This window comes from Pleurodeles waltl, chromosome 7 (assembly GCF_031143425.1).
Source record: "Pleurodeles waltl isolate 20211129_DDA chromosome 7, aPleWal1.hap1.20221129, whole genome shotgun sequence".
In the NCBI taxonomy this organism is placed as follows: Eukaryota; Metazoa; Chordata; class Amphibia; order Caudata; family Salamandridae; genus Pleurodeles; species Pleurodeles waltl.
This window is the reverse complement of record NC_090446.1, coordinates 917,079,379-917,098,711: the sequence shown is the minus strand read 5'-3', so window position 1 is coordinate 917,098,711 and position 19,333 is coordinate 917,079,379. Positions and strand designations below refer to the sequence as shown.

The 19,333-nt window shown below is 45.2% G+C and overlaps 1 protein-coding gene across 1 annotated transcript in view; it reads right to left on the bottom strand.

Moving 5' to 3' along the window:
• G3BP1 (G3BP stress granule assembly factor 1) overlaps window positions 1-19,333 on the bottom strand; it is a 506,090-nt gene that overhangs the window by 125,509 nt on the left and 361,248 nt on the right. The window contains exon 11 of the mRNA XM_069199592.1: window positions 5,384-5,493. Within this exon, the coding sequence (XP_069055693.1) occupies window positions 5,384-5,493 (110 nt within the window). The remainder of the gene's footprint in view (window positions 1-5,383; window positions 5,494-19,333) is intronic.

Genomic DNA, 19,333 nt, shown 5'->3' with positions numbered 1-19,333 from the left:
TGCTAGCTAAGATGCAGTCGCTTCATTAAAATCGTTATTGAAACATGTACTACATAAGACCAATATAACAGAGAAACGGATGAGACCTGAATGACCACGGCTTCCCTGAGAAACCAATTATGTCATGCGCTCGGCAGCCCAGTCAACCCTGCCCTTGGGTAGAGATGAGGCACTGCTAGTTAGCCAGAGAAAACCCGGATTGGAGAGACAGGCGTCACCTAGCAGTGCGTCAGACTTAGTCTCCCACACCTCGGGCGATTCTGCCGCTCAAAATCCAGTAGTCTCATTAGAATAATGAAAACCTACACGACACTGTAGAGTGACCATGTGAAAGTGTTCTGACAGAATGTACTGATTGGGGAGTCTGAGAACTAAGATTGGTCTGAGTACCATCTTTCTTTGGTATGAGAAAGTAAAGTGAATACACTCCTCCCTTGTTGGGATATAGGTACCATCTCTATCACCTTTGAGTAGTCGTGATCGTACCTCCCATTGTAATAAATTGAGATACTCCAGAGTCAGTTCGTGCGAGCGAGGGGGAATGTTTGGTGAAGTAGAGAAGTTCTAGGCAATTACCATGTTGGATAATTGATAGAACCCACTGATCTGTAGCAATGTTGTGCCATTGTGGGTAAAAGGCTTCCAGCCTTCCTCCCGCAGGAGATGTATGCTGTGTGGGGATCTGTACAAAGTCACTGTTTGGTTGAGGTAGAGGAACCTCTTGGGGTGTTGATTTACCTTTCCCTCTATAATTATTCCCTCTGTAAAAGCCTATGAAGGAGCCTCTTTTGCAAAAAAGTGGCCCTTGTTTCTGTTGGGATGTGGACGGCTCGGAGGCTGATAGTTTGAAACCACTCCTAAACTGCAGCCTACAAAAAGTTGCCAGAGTAGGTGTAGTGTAAAGGGCATCCATAACTATCTGTATCCGTCTTTTTTCAACTTTTCTATCGTGGTATCAACGTCTGGTCAAAATAGGTGTTGCTTATCAAAGGGCATATTCAACAATGCCTGTTGTATTTCTGCCTTAAATCCTGAAGCCCTTAACCATGCATGCCTTCTAATTAGGACACTGGTGTTGATACCCCTTGCTGCTGTATCTGCTGCATCTATTGCAGATTTAATTTGATCATTGGAATAGGCCTTCCCTTCCACTACTACCTGTTGTGCCCTTTTCTGGTGTTCTGGTGGAAGGTGCCGTAATAAATATTCCATTTGGTCCAAATGAGCTCTATCATATCTTCCAAACAGTGCTTGAGAGCTTGCAATCCTTCAATAGTTAGCAGCTTGAGTTGCTACTTTCTTTCTGGCTGTGTTAAATGTACAACTTTCCTTTTCTGGAGGATGAGCATCCCATGTAGATTAGGTATTTGCTCTCATTCTTGCTGCACTGGCTATAGAGTCAAGTGGCAATTGAGCTCTAATAAAAACCAGATGTGAGGGTGCAGGTTTACACTTTTTATCCACCCTGGGAGTAATAATTCTAGATTTTAATGGTTCCTTGAAAATGTCCTCTGCATGGTTAAGCATGCATGGGAGCATAGGGATGCAAAAAGAACAAGTGATGGACAGAATGCTGAACAATGTCAAACATTCAACCCCAGTACAGAGATCTGGGCCTAAATCCAACGTTTTTTTTTGCCACCGATGCCTTTGCAGTTTGGACCCAGACATATGTAAATCAGCCTTGACCCTGTTCCTCAAGGGAACAGTCTAGCCCGAATTGCCAAGCCAGGTCCTCCCTGAGGAACAGGGGCAAGATTGGTTTTCATATGGCTGGGTCCAAACTGGGGTGGCAAGGTGAGCCAAAGAACAATGGATTAAACCCAGATCTGTGACTTGGGGTGAGTGTTTGCATTGTTCAGCACTCAGTCCATCATCCTTTTGTGTTGCTATGGGAGCATAGGGAGACACGGATAATCCTTATGAGATGTTAGTGTATCAAATAAAAATTCATCCTCAATGGGATCAGTATTTAATTGTACCTTATTATATGCAGCTGCCCTAGCTGTAACCTGATTGTAAGCACTGGAACCTTCAGGGGGAGATGGTTTTGCGGGGTAAAAACCAGGATCATTAGGGGGGGGGGGGATGGGATCTGAATCAAATAAGTCCCATGGATCTATATTCTGTTGAGTGTCATATAAATCATCCCCATGTGTTGAGATAGGGGTTTGTGGAGAAAATTGTGCAGGTGAAGGTGGTGGAGTATCTGGTGGTGGTGAAGCACGGAGTAAAGGAAAATGTGGGGGTGAAGGCTGTTGTGGTGCCTTCGGTTTCTCTGTTTAAATATTTTAGCAGGTGGAGGCCCAGTTTCTAAAGTTTCTTGAAAAGTCAATTTTCTATTGATTGTTGGAGGAGGAGAATTCTTCCTGTATCCTTATGTATATGGATTTGTTCGCTGTTTAGCGTCCATTACTTCCAATATGGGCCTGGTTTCAGAAGTCTCCCCAGTAACTGGAGCATATTTTCCACCCACAGGTTTCAGCTTCTATAGCCTGGATACCGAATGTTTGAGTTGTCCCAAAATATTGGCTCCGAAAGCCTTGTTACTGTTTTCAGTTCTGAGGTGGAAGTCTCCGATTTTCGGCTTGATCCTCAAACAGGTGTAGCAAACTGTTTGGTCAGTGTTGAATGCACTTTGGCCTTGTGTTTCAGCACCAAACTTGAAGGCTGGTCCAAACATAGCTGGTAAGCAGTGGGGGACTCAAGACCAGTGCTCAAGTCTCTTTGGTTGTTTTTGGTGGATGGGAAGGGACTGATGTACTCCCACTGCGCCGGTGGAATGAATTGGCTGTCGCCATCAGAATCTCGATCCGAATCAGTCTGCGATGGAAACAGTTGCATGAGCCGCCAATTCTTCTTGTGCTTGGACTGTAGTTCACTGGGACTTTGCTAAGACCCGAGTGACAGTGCTATCTTCCCTAAATTTAGTGGTTTGCTAGCAATTACACTCCCACTTAGTATCCTTGTACACCCCTGTAGGTCCCTTGGTGCACGGGGCATCCCCTATGGGCTGCAGCATGTATTATGCCACCCCTAGGACCCCAGGCAAACTGGGACTGAAGGCCTGCGTGAAAGGAGGCAAGCACCCTTTCACTGCCAAACCTTACCACTACACTTCGACACCAAGTCAACCCTCTGGACATCCCTTCAGCTCAAGGGCAGTGTGCATGTCTGAGTGTGAAGGTACCCCTGCATGGGCAGGGTACCCCCCTACAGACCCAGGCCAATTTCTAGACTAAGTGCAGGAAAGCCATCTTAAGGTATGCAGTAGACTCTGGTCAACACAAGTGGTCCAACTACATAATAGCTACTCCGAACCTAGGTATGTTTGGTATCAAACATGTTGGAATAGAGCAACTACACTGATTCAAGTGTTAGTTGGATGATACCATTTACTCTGGGGGTTCTTTAGGGAATCCACCAATTATGCCTGTGCAGCCTTACAATGTCCAACTGCCAGCCCCCGCTGCAGCTGACAGGTGCTATTCTGCCCTCCTGCTGATGAGCCAGACTCAGGCCAGAGGAGCAGAACAAAGGATTTCCTGCAAGGGAGAGGTGTGACCACCTCTCCTTGTGTACTAGGTGTTTAATGGGTGGGGTGGCCTCGGAGTGCCACCAGACTGCTTTGAAGGGCACATTTGGTAGCCTACTTTCATAATCTGGCTTGCACTAGTTCAGGAACACCCGGTTCTCGCTCTGGTATGAAGCTATACAAAGGACAGGGGCGTGACCACCCCCCTGTCCAGCTCCTCCCCTACGGAGGTGCCCAGAGCTCTGCCGGGTGGCCACTTGATTCTGCCTCTTGAAAACAAGATGTTAAGAGGCCCCTGGGAGCATCTGACTGGTTAGGCCAAGCAGGTGACGTCCCTGACTGCCCTGATAGGTAGGTCACTGCAGCGAGTGACCAACCCCTTTTTGGAGTTAAATGGTTCCCGGGTGGGTCCTCAGATTTGTTGAGCAAGACTGCAGGAGGATCCGTTACCCGTCAGATCACCATCAAGCCCTGGCAAGTGCAAATGGAAGCAGAAGAAAAGTTTGCAAAGTTGTGGGGGCCAGCAAGGTCCAAGAGACTCTACCCAGGAGGGGAAGTTAGAGCTGGCCCACAGCACACAGGAAGGCCAAAAGAAGTCGATGGAGGTCCCACGAGTGACCCACAGGCACCAGACACAGGGTAGCCTTACCAGCCCAGCAAAACAGTCCCATGTCACAGGAGTTGCAGGACAGAAGCTGACCTTCAGTTTGCAGAGTGCTGGGGCTTCTTAGAGGATTTAGATCTCCTGGAGGAACAGTGACCAATCCTTGGCAAATGCAACAGTTTCGGTGCACAGGAGAGCCAGTCCTGTGGCAGGAGCAAGGGCCTTGTCTCCCAACTTTGATAGAAGGTAAGTAAAACCCGGAGGAGGCCACAGATTCACCACCTGGGCTGCAGGATCTTCGGATGCCCAGAGACAGCAGATCCTACTAATCTGTTCTTGTCTTGAGGTGCCTGCAGATGCAGGGAAGTGACTCCACCACTCCAAAGGAGTTTGCTTCTTGCTTCCAGGTGCAAACAGAGCCCTTGTGACCCTGGAGGATGCACAGCCTTGAATGTTACAGAATTCTTGCGGGATTCGGAGAAATAAAGTTGCAATGGGCACCTTCCTACCAGAAGCAGACTTGTTTTGGTTCCAAAGCAGACCAGCAATGGTTCCAGAGGCCAGGAGCAGACCATGTCTTGCAGATAATTCCCTGGAGTCTTGCTCTCTGAAGTGACAATCAGAAGGGGACAGGGACATCATCTATCTGGCCTAATCAATCATATGCTCCCAGGGGCCTCTGCCCATCTTATTTTCAAGATGGCAGAATCAACCAGCCACCTGGCAGAGCTCTGTGCACCTCCGTAAGGGAGGGGCTGGACAGGTGGTTTCACGCCAGAGCAGGAACTGTGGGTTCCTGTACTGGTGCAAACCAGATTACGCAAGGAGGGCACCAAATGTGGCCTTCAAAGCAGTCTGGTGGGGCTCAGAGGCCACCCCAGCCCAGACACACCTATTTCAAAGTAAAACAGTAGGTATCCTGCTACACTGTCATGAAGTAATTTGCGATGTACATTCTGGTGAAATAACAGCTAGACAGCACTAATTGTGGAACACACAAAAGTGCCAATTTACCAAAAGCCAATAATTGAGATCTTTGTCACAACAATTATACACTCAGCTCAAATGCAGTGCAAAGACACTGAACTAAAGACTAGATTACATGCGGTCAGTGCAGAGTTACCAAAGGAAAAAAAAAAAAAAAAAAAAAATCATATCAAATATTTTAAGCACTTCAACATCTATTAACCTAAAAGCATGCTGTAGGAAAGTCAAAGTTCAGTTTTACTGAATGCCTAACTCACCCTGCTGCCCAGGATTTTCTGAACCGGTTCTGAATCATCAAATACCACAAATCCAAAATTAGGAAGTTTTCCGCCACTGTTAATGCGAAGCTCCAAGACATTGCCCCAAGCTGCAAAAGTAAATAAAATAATTAACGTTAAATTTGCAACTATACTTTCAGACAAAAAAGAAATATGCATGCCTGAGCTGCAGTAGTCAAATCTAGAGAGCTTTCTTCCACTTGGCACGGCCAAGTTCATAGTGAGTTTCAGATGAAATACGATACCTGTCGGTACAGTTTTTTTTAGGGCAAGGTGGGTGTCTTTTACACAGCTACATGCTTAAATCATTTCCTGTGAGGCAGGAAGTCCCAGAAGTTTTAAACATAGCAGTAAATATTAATCATAGGCAAAAATGTATTAGCACACACTACTTACTGAAAGGAGACTGCCCAAACTTTAACTGGTGACATCTAAGTACTCATGACTTACTGTCTACCACAGCTACGATTTCAAAGCGTTTGTGAATAAGGATGGAGCGCATATGGTGAGTTTCTAAAAGAAAGTGGGATGTCGAAGCTCTGAAAGATTCACAGGCCGAAGAACTGGAGCACATCATTTTTCAAAGTCACATGCTTCAATCAGGACAGCAAAAAGTACAGTGTCAGAAGTCAGTGGTTAGAAACTCTCCTTACTTAAACAAGCATGGAGGGCAATCTGGGCAACTGCTGATTCTCACATATCTTTGGTTCAGGCAGTTTGCACTTGTTCATGTGAATGCTCTTCAGGTATCTGATGAAGACACTCATTTATCCACAACAATGATGGGAACACTGCTGGTATCGATAGTTGTGCACTTGGCCCGGGGGATAACACAGACTTTGCTTGGGACTCTATTTCCCAGGACACTTTGCAGTCAAGACGGGGGTGGGAGGGGAATGCCGTCACAGTCTGAAAAGGACATTACATTAAGTTTTACTATATTTGCCCTTTTTCTATTAAAAGGAAGTTTTAGTCTACAGATTGCTACATTCTCGTTTTATACCATGAAATACTGCCTTCGATTCAGTAAATCTCTGAAATTTGGCGGTGGGTGCGAGAGGAAGCTGCGACTGTGCTACATCTATTTTGGAAGCCCAGAACTGCACAACTAATGCTAATGACAAATTAACTGCAAATACAGTCATTATTCCACAAAAATAACCACCATAAGGGTATCAAGCGAAGTGGGCAGAAGGTAGCAATACTGTTGGTAAAGAAACCTAAACTTTCTAAGAACAGTACTTTGGATTTTAAAACCGTAATAAGGAAAGGCAAGCTGCAGGTTATACATTTTTGGTACAATAAACCACGCCCATTGCCTCAAGCGATGTAATTGATTCAAGTAACTGAAAATGGAAATAAACACAGGAAGCTCTGAAAGGACAACTGCTCCTAGCTTGTTGTCCACATCGTTCTATCCTCACAGAACATAGAGAGCGACTGGCTCTAATTATATTGAGCATTCAGACAGCTGACTTATTTATTAATAGACCCATGCATAATGTTTGATAACGAGAACACCAACACTAGATGTTCAGATAATTTGAACTCTTATTTATAGTACTGCAATTTTTAACTCCTTTGGTTGCATCTACTACTTTGTTCAGCTGGAGCAAAGCCAGAATTCAATCTAGATTAGCATGCATTGCCTCGGGTTTGTTTATTGATAGCTTCCATCTTTGTCTTTTTCAAGAAACATTGAACACTGCTCCAGTATTTAGAATGTGTTTTAAAAATTAGCAGAGTGGTACATGGCTTTAAGATAGAAATACCATGGTGGTTTAATAGCATGGGTAAGCCATTGCTACGTTTAAGCAAGTTAATATGAACTCAGATTAAATCCTACAATTCATGAGTGGCAAATGAACTACCTTAATAAATACATATCTGCAATATGAGTATTGCTACTAGCAAGGAGTCTCGTCTCAAACTTGGTCACATCTTAGCACATAGTTTAAAAAAAAAAAAAACACTACTCACAGGTGATTTTAATACTTGCTATGAACCCTCTGGGGGGATTCCAATCAGAAGAATGAGTTATTTTTCTAGAGAACCCAGATCATGTCACTGAATCTATAAAACAAGTGGATGTTTTAATAACGAATGAGGGCCTGCTAGGAATTTCTACTTCTTTCAATTAAGAAAGGTGACAAATCTAAAATAGCAAATGGATTCTAAAAAATTGTGAACATAAAATGTGGGACAAACTGCTTGAAGCAACTCATTCTCATAATTCTAAGACCATCGGGCATATTGTATCTGTGGAGAAATGAGCTGATGAAGCCCGGAGTACACGTTAAGCCACGTAAGTGAGCTTTATTTCTGTGAGTAATACAAGATTCCAATACTAGATTTACAAAACCCGGTTAAGTGTACACAAGATTTAGAACAGCCATATCTAGAAAGTGCCCACCCAGTTAATGGTCTTTAACTGATATCATAAATACAATTAATACTCAACCAGGCAAGGTTCCCCAGGCTACACAAAATTCCAGGCATCCTATTTTGTTCGGAACCCTCAGTATGCACTCCTCATAGACTGTAGAAAACAATTGTGAAAGGAGCAGCCATTCTAGAATTGTGGAAAGGGTGCTAAGCTCATTCAAATATATAAAAAGTTCTAACAAAGTCTACTAGAGATCTACCCGATTGATAATATGCAAACTATATTTAGTATGCAACTGCCTGATAAATTACTGTTATGGATAGAGTAAAAATAAGAATCCATCCAACTTTTGGGCACGATTTTGATTTAAAGTTAGCGCTGTCGACCCATTCTTTCCCTTTAATAAACGGACTATAAACGATATCAGTAATTGCTACTTTAATGTGACAGAACAAGATCAAAGGCAGCCTGTAGATCTAAAACAAAGGCTGAAACTGTGGGAGGTGCTCGAAAAACAGACTGCCTTCTAAATTACTCTTTATAATAATTTAACTTTATTCAGACAACCTTGTTGAAGTTCGCGGAGGCTTAAATGGCGAACTAACAAAGAGGATGAATATCAACAGTGCAGTTTGCCAGGGCTGTGTCCTACACCCAACACACTTTGTTCTTTGTGAATGAATGTTGTAAAGAAATGGCTCCCTGTTGCAGTTACCCCCCACTTTTTGCCTGATACTGATGCTGACTTGACTGAGAAGTGTGCTGGGACCCTGCTAACCAGGCCCCAGCACCAGTGTTCTTTCACCTAAAATGTACCATTGGTTCCACAATTGGCACACCCTGGCATCCAGATAAGTCCCTTGTAACTGGTACCTCTGGTACCAAGGGCCCTGATGCCAGGGAAGGTCTCTAAGGGCTGCAGCATGTATTATGCCACCCTAGAGACCCCTCACTCAGCACAGACACACTGCTTACCAGCTTGTGTGTGCTAGTGAGAACAAAATGAGTAAGTCGACATGGCACTCCCCTCAGGGTGCCATGCCAGCCTCTCACTGCCTATACAGTATAGGTAAGACACCCCTCTAGCAGGCCTTACAGCCCTAAGGCAGGGTGCACTATACCATAGGTGAGGGTACCAGTGCATGAGCACTGTGCCCCTACAGTGTCTAAACAAAACCTTAGACATTGTAAGTGCAGGGTAGCCATAAGAGTATATGGTCTGGGAGTCTGTTTTACACGAACTCCACAGCACCATAATGGCTACACTGAAAACTGGGAAGTTTGGTATCAAACTTCTCAGCACAATAAATGCACACTGATGCCAGTGTACATTTTATTGCAAAATACACCCCAGAGGGCACCTTAGAGGTGCCCCCTGAAACTTAACCGACTATCTGTGTAGGCTGACTAGTTCCAGCAGCCTGCCACACTAGAGACATGTTGCTGGCCCCATGGGGAGAGTGCCTTTGTCACTCTGAGGCCAGTAACAAAGCCTGCACTGGGTGGAGATGCTAACACCTCCCCCAGGCAGGAGCTGTAACACCTGGCGGTGAGCCTCAAAGGCTCACCCCTTTGTCACAGCACCGCAGGACACTCCAGCTAGTGGAGTTGACCGCCCCCTCCGGCCCGGCCCCCACTTTTGGCGGCAAGGCCGGAGAAAATAATGAGAATAACAAGGAGGAGTCACTGGCCAGTCAGGACAGCCCCTAAGGTGTCCTGAGCTGAGGTGACTAACTTTTAGAAATCCTCCATCTTGCAGATGGTGGATTCCCCCAATAGGGTTAGGATTGTGACCCCCTCCCCTTGGGAGGAGGCACAAAGAGGGTGTACCCACCCTCAGGGCTAGTAGCCATTGGCTACTAACCCCCCAGACCTAAACACGCCCTTAAATTTAGTATTTAAGGGCTACCCTGAACCCTAGAAAATTAGATTCCTGCAACAACAACAAGAAGGACTGCCTAGCTGAAAACCCCTGCAGAGGAAGACAACAACTGCCTTGGCTCCAGAAACTCACCGGCCTGTCTCCTGCCTTCCAAAGAACTCTGCTCCAGCGACGCCTTCCAAAGGGACCAGCGACCTCTGCATCCTCTGAGGACTGCCCTACTTCGACGACGACAAGAAACTCCCGAGGACAGCGGACCTGCTCCAAAAAGACTGCAACTTTGTTTCAAGAAGCAGCTTTAAAGAACCCTGCAACTCCTCGCAAGAAGCGTGAGACTTGCAACACTGCACCCGGCGACCCCGACTCGGCTGGTGGAGAACCAACACCTCAGGGAGGACCCCCGGACTACTCTACGACTGCGAGTACCAAAACCTGTCCCCCCTGAGCCCCCACAGCGCCGCCTGCAGAGGGAATCCCGAGGCTTCCCCTGACCGCGACTCTCTGAAACCTAAGTCCCGACGCCTGGAAAAGACTCTGCACCCGCAGCCCCCAGGACCTGAAGGACCGGACTTTCACTGCAGAAGTGACCCCCAGGAGTCCCTCTCCCTTGCCCAAGTGGAGGTTTCCCCGAGGAAGCCCCCCCTTGCCTGCCTGCAGCGCTGAAGAGATCCCTTGATCTCTCATAGACTAACATTGAAAACCTGACGCTTGTTTCTACACTGCACCCGGCCGCCCCCGCGCTGCTGAGGGTGAAATTTCTGTGTGGACTTGTGTCCCCCCCGGTGCCCTACAAAACCCCCCTGGTCTGCCCTCCGAAGACGCGGGTACTTACCTGCAAGCAGACCGGAACCGGGGCACCCCCTTCTCTCCATTCTAGCCTATGCGTTTTGGGCACCACTTTGAACTCTGCACCTGACCGGCCCTGAGCTGCTGGGGTGGTAACTTTGGGGTTGCTCTGAACCCCCAACGGTGGGCTACCTTGGACCAAGAACTGAACCCTGTAAGTGTCTTACTTACCTGGTAAAACTAACAAAAACTTACCTCCCCCAGGAACTGTGAAAATTGCACTAAGTGTCCACTTTTAAAGTAGCTATTTGTGAATAACTTGAAAAGTATACATGCAATTGAAATGATTCAAAGTTCCTAATGTACTTACCTGCAATACCTTTCAAACAAGATATTACATGTTAAATTTGAACCTGTGGTTCTTAAAATAAACTAAGAAAAGATATTTTTCTATAACAAAACCTATTGGCTGGATTTGTCTCCGAGTGTGTGTACCTCATTTATTGTCTATGTGTATGTACAACAAATGCTTAACACTACTCCTTGGATAAGCCTACTGCTCGACCACACTACCACAAAATAGAGCATTAGTATTATCTCTTTTTACCACTATTTTACCTCTAAGGGGAACCCTTGGACTCTGTGCATGCTATTCCTTACTTTGAAATAGCACATACAGAGCCAACTTCCTACAAATGTTTTTTGTTAAACTGTTCAAAAGCTTCTAAACTCTCCTCTCTGCAGATATCTAAATTTCAATGGGTCATAAAATGATTTGAGAGATTCTGAGTTTTGTGCAACCCATGTACTAGAAATTAATGCTGCAAAATCAAAACTCATGGAGTTCGATCCTTCTGGTTCATTCAAGGAGTTAATGGCAACAAGTTACCTCTCCTTGGATAGGATCCATGCATTTGATTATCTGGCTATTAGATTGCCATATTAAAAAACATGGTCCTCTCGAATTGTCAAATGTAACCTATGGAACCATACAGAGACTGCTATACTTAGATATGCCGTTTGCTCTTCCACATGACCAGTTGTAGAAATACATGCAGCAAAAGCAGTTACCGCAGCTCTCTATGGTTCTCAACTCTGGGCCCACTACAGCCTAAAATGCTGGGCAAGGGAGAGAATAAATGTATCAAATCACTATTGAAGGTTCAAAGTTGTACGCCATTCCTGCCATTAAGACTTGATTCTGCTTTAAAACCTTTTTTGGCTAAAATTAAAACCGCTTTTGTATGTGGTATTCATTTGGATATGGAATGAATTGAGCATCTACAGAGAAGCATTAGAAGATTTTACAACTAGGCCAGATACCCTTCAGACTGTGGCGGCTGTCTATGTAAAATCATTGTTAAGCAATTTAGGCTTGGGTTACTTTTTGGCTAAAATATCAACAGATTCTCTCTCTACCCTTTCCCCGCCCCCCAAAATAAATCCCCTCCCCAGAAAACACAGCTATAAAGGGAGTGATAGGCACCACGGTTTTTACGATCAAGGAGATTTAACATTAAGGATTTTTTTTTTATTATATAAACTCCCAAACCAAATGAGGGCTTTAAATATTAAACTCGGACTTATCACACACCCACTGCCCATTTTTACTTCTAAATTGCCATCCACTTAAATCCAGTTGGTAATCTTTTGAATGCATTGAGGAACGCTTTTTTATGTGGCATACCACAAACCAAGATCTAATATAGATTGCCAGCTCTTGCAGAGTTCTGGGCATATCACAGGGAGGGAGAGAGACATGGAGCGTATGCAAACCAAATTCTAGTGTTTGTATAATATTGGTTGTAAGTTTTTACAGTCAGCATGAGGTACATAAATTAATCCAGTACTACTGGTGATTTGTAATGAAAATGTCACTTACCCAGTGTACATCTGTTCGTGGCATCAGTCGCTGAGATTCACATGGTATGCATGAGCTCGCCATCTGGTGTTGGGTCGGAGTGTTACAAGTTGTTTTTCTTCGAAGAAGTGTTTTCGAGTCACGGGACCGAGTGACTCCACCTTCTGTGCTCATTGCGCATGGGCGTCGACTCCATCTTCGATTGTTTTCCCCGCAGAGGGTGAGGTAGGAGTTGTACTATAGTAATAGTGCCCGCGCAATGAAAAATGTAAGTATGTACCTATTAAAGGATTAAGTAATATATATACAAATGTACAAAATTGAAGGTAACTTCTGAACTGCTACAGGCTTCCGGGGAGGTGGGTGGGTCCATGTGAATCTCAGCGACTGATGCCACGAACAGATGTACACTGGGTAAGTGACATTTTCAGTTCGATGGCATCTGTCGCTGTAGATACACATGGTATGCATAGACTAGTAAGCAGTTAGTTCCCCATAAGCGGTGGTTTAGCCTGTAGGAGTAGAAGTTGTCTGAAATAGAGTTCTTAATACAGCTTGACCTACTGTAGCTTGTTGTGCGGATAGCACATCTATACAGTAGTGTTTGGTGAATGTGTGAGGCGTAGACCAAGTGGCTGCCTTACATATTTCTTGTATTGGGATGTTTCCTAAAAAGGCCATTGAAGCACCTTTTTTCCTTGTTGAATGTGCCCTGGGAGTAATGGGCAGTTGTCTTTTTGCTTTAAGGTAGCAGATTTGGATGCATTTAACTATCCATCTGGCTATACCTTGTTTTGATATTGGGTTACCTGCATGAGGTTTTTGGAATGCAATAAATAGCTGTTTAGTTTTTCTGATGTTCTTCGTTCTGTCAATGTAGTACATTAATGCTCTTTTGACATCTAATGTATGTAGTGCTCTTTCAGCCACAGAATCTGGCTGTGGGAAGAATACTGGTAATTCTACCGTTTGATTTAGATGGAATGGAGAAATAACTTTTGGTAAAAATTTTGGATTAGGTCGTAGGACGACCTTATTTTTATGTATTTGTATAAAAGGCTCTTGTGTTGTGAACGCTTGAATTTCACTTACTCTTCTTAGAGATGTAATGGCGATGAGAAAGGCAACTTTCCAGGTGAGGAATTGTATTCCGCAAGAGTGCATGGGTTCGAAGGGTGGGCCCATGAGTCTTGTTAGAACCACGTTTAGGTTCCATGAAGGAACAGGTGGTGTTCTTGGTGGTATAATTCTTTTAAGCCCTTCTATGAATGCTTTGATAACTGGTATCCTATACAAGGAAGTCGAATATGTAGTTTGCAGGTATGCAGATATTGCTGCAAGGTGTATTTTAATAGAAGAGAAGGCTAGCTTTGCTTTTTGTAAATGGAGCAAGTAATTTACTATATGTTTTGGAGTTGCCTCTAGTGGTTGTATCTGATTATGATGGCAGTACCAAACAAATCTTTTCCACTTACTTGCGTAGCAGTGTCTAGTGGATGGCCTTCTGGCCTGCTTTATGACTTCCATACACTCTTGGCTAAGTTGTAAGTGTCCGAATTCTAGGATTTCAGGAGCCAGATTGCTAGATTCAGCGATGCTGGGTCCGGGTGTCTGATCTGTTGGTTGTGTTGCGTTAACAGATCTGGTTTGTTGGGCAGTTTGATGTGTGGTACTACAGACAGATCTAGCAGTGTTGTGTACCAGGGTTGTCTTGCCCACGTTGGTGCTATTAAAATGAGTTTGAGTTTGTTTTGACTCAATTTGTTTACTAGGTAAGGAAGGAGAGGGAGAGGAGGAAAAGCGTAAGCAAATATTCCTGACCAGTTCATCCATAGGGCATTGCCTTGGGATTGCTTGTGTGGGTATCTGGACGCGAAGTTTTGGCATTTTGCGTTCTCTTTTGTTGCAAATAAGTCTATTTGTGGTGTTCCCCAGAGTGTGAAGTAGGTGTTCAGAATTTGTGGGTGGATTTCCCATTCGTGAACTTGCTGGTGATCTCGAGAGAGATTGTCTGCCAGCTGATTCTGGATCCCCGGAATAAACTGTGCTATTAGACCAATTTGATGGTGGATAGCCCACTTCCATATTTTTTGAGCTAACAAGCTTAACTGCGTTGAATGTGTTCCTCCTTGTTTGTTTAGATAATACATCGTTGTCATGTTGTCTGTTTTGACAAGGATGTATTTGTGGGTTATGATTGGTTGGAAAGCTTTTAGTGCTTGAAAAACTGCTAATAATTCTAGATGATTTATATGCAGTTTTGTTTGATGTATGTTCCATTGTCCTCTTATGTTGTGTTGATTGAGATGTGCTCCCCACCCTGTCATGGAAGCATCTGTTGTTATTACGTACTGTGGCACTGGGTCTTGGAAAGGCCGCCCTATGTTTAAATTTATACTGTTCCACCATAGAAGCGATAGGTAAGTTTGGCGGTCTAGCAACACCAGATCTAGAAGGTGACCCTGTGCTTGAGACCACTGTGAGGCTAGGCACTGTTGTAAGGGCCTCATGTGCAGTCTTGCGTTTGGGACAATGGCTATGCATGAGGACATCATGCCTAGGAGCTGTAGTATTGTTCTTGCTTGTATTGTTTGGTTTGGAGACATGTGTTGAATGACCCTGTTGAAATTGTGTATCCTTTGTGGAGTTGGCGTTGCTACTCCTTTGTTGTGTCTATTATGGCTCCTAGATATTGCTGTACTTTGCTTGGCAGAATGTTTGATTTTGCAAAGTTGACGGTGAACCCTAAATTGTAGAGGGTTTGTATGACTTGATTTGTGTGGTTTGAGCATTGTGTGAGCGAACTGGTTTTGATTAGCCAGTCGTCTAGATACGGGAACACATGTATTTGCTGCCTTCTGATGTGTGCAGCGACTACTGCTAGGCACTTTGTGAATACTCTTGGAGCGGTTGTTAAACCAAAAGGCAATACTTTGAATTGGTAATGTATTCCTTTGAATACAAACCTTAGATATTTCCTGTGTGATTGATGGATTGGTATATGGAAATATGCGTCCTTGAGGTCTAGGGTTGTCATGTAGTCGTGTTTTCTGAGCAATGGTAACACTTCTTGTAGTGTGACCATGTGAAAGTGGTCTGATTTGATGAATGTGTTTACTACCCTGAGGTCTAGAATTGGTCTCAGTGTTTCGTCCTTTTTTGGTATCAAGAAGTACAGTGAATAAACTCCTGTGTTTATTTGTGTGCTTGGTACTAATTCTATTGCATTTTTTTTTGCAGTAGTGCTTGAACTTCTATCTCTAGAAGTTGTGAATGGTATTTTGATAAATTTTGTGATTTTGGTGGTATGTCTGGAGGGAATTGCATGAATTCTATGCAATAACCATGTTGGATAATTGCTAGGACCCATGTATCTGTAGTTATTTTGTCCCATGCTTCGTAATATTGATGTATCCTCCCCCCCACTGGTGTTGTGTGGGAGGGGTGAGTGACGTGTGAGTCACTGCTTGTTGGTAGTGTTTTTGGGGCTTTGAAATCTTCCTCTATTCCTAGGAAATTGCCCCCCTCTATACTGGCCCCGAAAACCTCCCCTGTACTGTCCCTGGTAGGTGGGCGGTGCGGACTGTGAGGTGCTAGCTTGTGTGGCCTGACCCCGAAACCCTCCTCTAAAAGGTGTTTTGCGGAAGGTGTTATAAGATCCTCTGCTCTGCGGGGAGTAGAGTGCGCCCATGGCCTTGGCAGTGTCAGTGTCCTTCTTGAGCTTTTCTATAGCTGTGTCGACCTCCGGACCGAACAGAAGTTTCTCGTTTACTGGCATGTTAAGCACTGCCTGCTGAATTTCTGGCTTGAATCCAGACGTTCTGAGCCATGCGTGCCTACGGATGGTAACCGACGTATTAATGGTTCTTGCGGCCGTGTCTGCTGCATCCATGGAGGAGCGTATTTGATTGTTGGAAATGTTTTGACCCTCCTCAACAACCTGTTTTGCTCTTTTTTGCAGATCTTTTGGGAGATGTTCAATGAGATGCTGCATCTCATCCCAGTGGGCTCTGTCGTATCGCGCTAGCAGCGCTTGTGAATTTGCGATGCGCCACTGGTTTGCTGCTTGGACAGCAACCCTCTTCCCGGCTGCATCGAACTTCCTACTTTCTTTATCTGGGGGAGGTGCATCCCCAGAAGTGTGTGAGTTTGCCCGTTTTCTGGCAGCCCCTACCACCACAGAGTCTGGTGGCAGCTGAGAGGTGATGAAGACAGGGTCCGTAGGAGGCGCCTTATACTTTTTGTCCACCCTAGGCGTCACTGCCCTACTTTTAACTGGCTCCTTGAAAATGTCTTTTGCATGGCGTAGCATGCCTGGGAGCATCGGCAGGCTTTGGTAGGAGCTGTGGGTTGAGGAGAGGGTGTTAAATAAAAAATCATCCTCTACTTGTTCCGAGTGTAGTTCCACATTATGGAATAGAGCTGCTCTAGCCACCACTTGTGAGTAGGCTGTGCTGTCTTCCGGTGGTGATGGCCTAGTTGGGTATGTGTCTGGGCTGTTATCAGACACTGGTGCGTCGTACAAGTCCCACGCATCCTGATCTTGGTCGTCGTGGCTCATGGCGGTGTGAGCTGGCGAATGTGACGGGGTGTAAGTTGGCGAAGCCGGAGTTACAGGTGGAGGCGAGGGAGGAGGTGTTACCTTTTGTGTTGTGTCTTGCTGAGGAGTAAACTGAAGCGTTCTCTTTCGTTTGACAGGTGGAAGGGTACTGATCTTCCCAGTCCCCTGCTGAATAAAGATACGCTTTTGCGTGTGATCCACGTCAGTGGATTGCAGTTCTTGTTCAAATCTATGTTTCTTCAGTTGAGAAGACATAGAATGCTCTTCGGTATAGGAGCCAGAAACAGGGTCTGATGTCGCTTTTTTCGGCTCCGAAAGCCCTGTCGATTGTTTTTTCGGCTCCGAGGTAACCTTCCTCTTTTTCTGTGCCGAAAATTCTTGGCCTCTATGGTCTTCGGCGCCACTGTCTCGGCGTCGATCGGTGTCGACACCGAACTCTCGGTGTCGATGCTTCTGTTTAGCACTCTCTCGGTCCCGAGGAGGCTGCGTGCCGGTGTCTCGACCGAAGTCGGACGATCTCGACACTGAATGGGCCTTTTTCGGTGCCGATTGTTGGTCACCGAGAATTTGGGTGGAGCCATGGCCGGTTGGCAGTGGCGTCCCCTGGGCCTTCTTTCCTTTTTTAAGGTTTGATCTCGACGTCTTACTCACAGTTCTTGTAGAGTGTAGCTCGTCGGAGTCTGAATCCTGGATGGAAAAGGATTCCTCCTGTTCTTCTTCTGTCTCGAACTGTCGACGCTCTTTCGGCGTGGACGCCATCTGCAGTCTTCTCGCTCGACGGTCGCGCAGAGTTTTTCGGGACCGGAACGCCCGACAGGCCTCGCAGGATTCTTCACTGTGCTCGGGTGACAGGCACAGATTACAGACCGAGTGCAGGTCCGTATAAGGATATTTGTTGTGGCATTCGGGGCAGAATCGAAACGGGGTCCGATCCATCGGCGTTGTCCTCCACGCGGTCGGGCCGACTAGGCCCCGACGGGGTGCCGAAATCTACCCCGAAGGGCACCGAAGCGCTTCGATGTTCAACGCGTCGTCGTATGTGTCTATCTCTAACCGGATCGCAACGATACCGTCGAAAATCTTCCGTCTTCAGCTATCTTTCCGTTCCGAAACTCGGAGCGACATGAACACGTCCGAACCCGATGGCGGAAAGAAAACAATCGAAGATGGAGTCGACGCCCATGCGCAATGAGCACAGAAGGTGGAGTCACTCGGTCCCGTGACTCGAAAACACTTCTTCGAAGAAAAACAACTTGTAACACTCCGACCCAACACCAGATGGCGAGCTCATGCATACCATGTGTATCTACAGCGACAGATGCCATCGAACATTTCTTTATGATTTGTATGGAAAATGTCACTTACCCAGTGTACATCTGTTCGTGGCATGAGACGCTGCAGGGCTCGGAGTGTTACAAGTTGTTTTTCTTTGAAGAAGTCTTTCGAGTCACGAGATCGAGGGACTCCTCCCATTTCGGCTCCATTGCGCATGGGCGTCAACTCCATCTTAGATTGTTTTCCCCGCAGAGGGTGAGGTAGGAGTTGTGTATTATAGTAATAGTGCCCATGCAATAGAGTAAACATGTATGTACATAGTGTAGTTTAAAGTGATATATTTACAAATGTTCAAGATCAATTTCGAAATGGCTACAGGCTAACGGGGAGGCGGGTGGGCGCATGTGAATCTGCAGCGTCTCATGCCACGAACAGATGTACACTGGGTAAGTGACATTTTCCGTTCGATGGCATGTGTAGCTGCAGATACACATGCTTTGCATAGACTAGTAAGCAGTTATCTCCCCAAAAGCGGTGGTTCAGCCTGTAGGAGTTGAAGTTGTTTGAAACAAAGTTCATAGTACTGCTTGTCCTACCGTGGCTTGTTGTGCTGTTAACACATCCACGCAGTAGTGCTTGGTAAACGTATGAGGCGTAGACCATGTGGCTGCCTTACATATTTCAGTCATTGGAATGTTTCCTAGAAAGGCCATGTTAGCACCTTTCTTTCTAGTTGAGTGTGCCCTCGGTGTAAAAGGCAGTTCTCTTTTTGCTTTGAGATAACAGGTTTGAATGCATTTAACTATCCATCTAGCAATGCCTTGTTTGGAAATTGGATTTCCTATATGAGGTTTTTGGAAAGCAACGAACAGTTGTTTTGTTTTCCGAATTTGTTTTGTTCTGCCAATGTAGTACATTAACGCTCTTTTGATGTCTAATGTATGTAGTGCTCTCTCAGCTACAGAATCGGGCTGTGGGAAGAACACTGGTAGTTCTACTGTTTGATTCAAGTGGAACGGTGATATGACTTTTGGTCAATTTGGATTTGTCCGTAAAACTACTTTATGCTTGTGTATTTGAATAAATGGTTCTTGTATGGTAAATGCTTGGATTTCACTTACTCTTCTTAGAGATGTGATGGCAATTAGAAATGCAACTTTCCATGTTAAATATTGCAT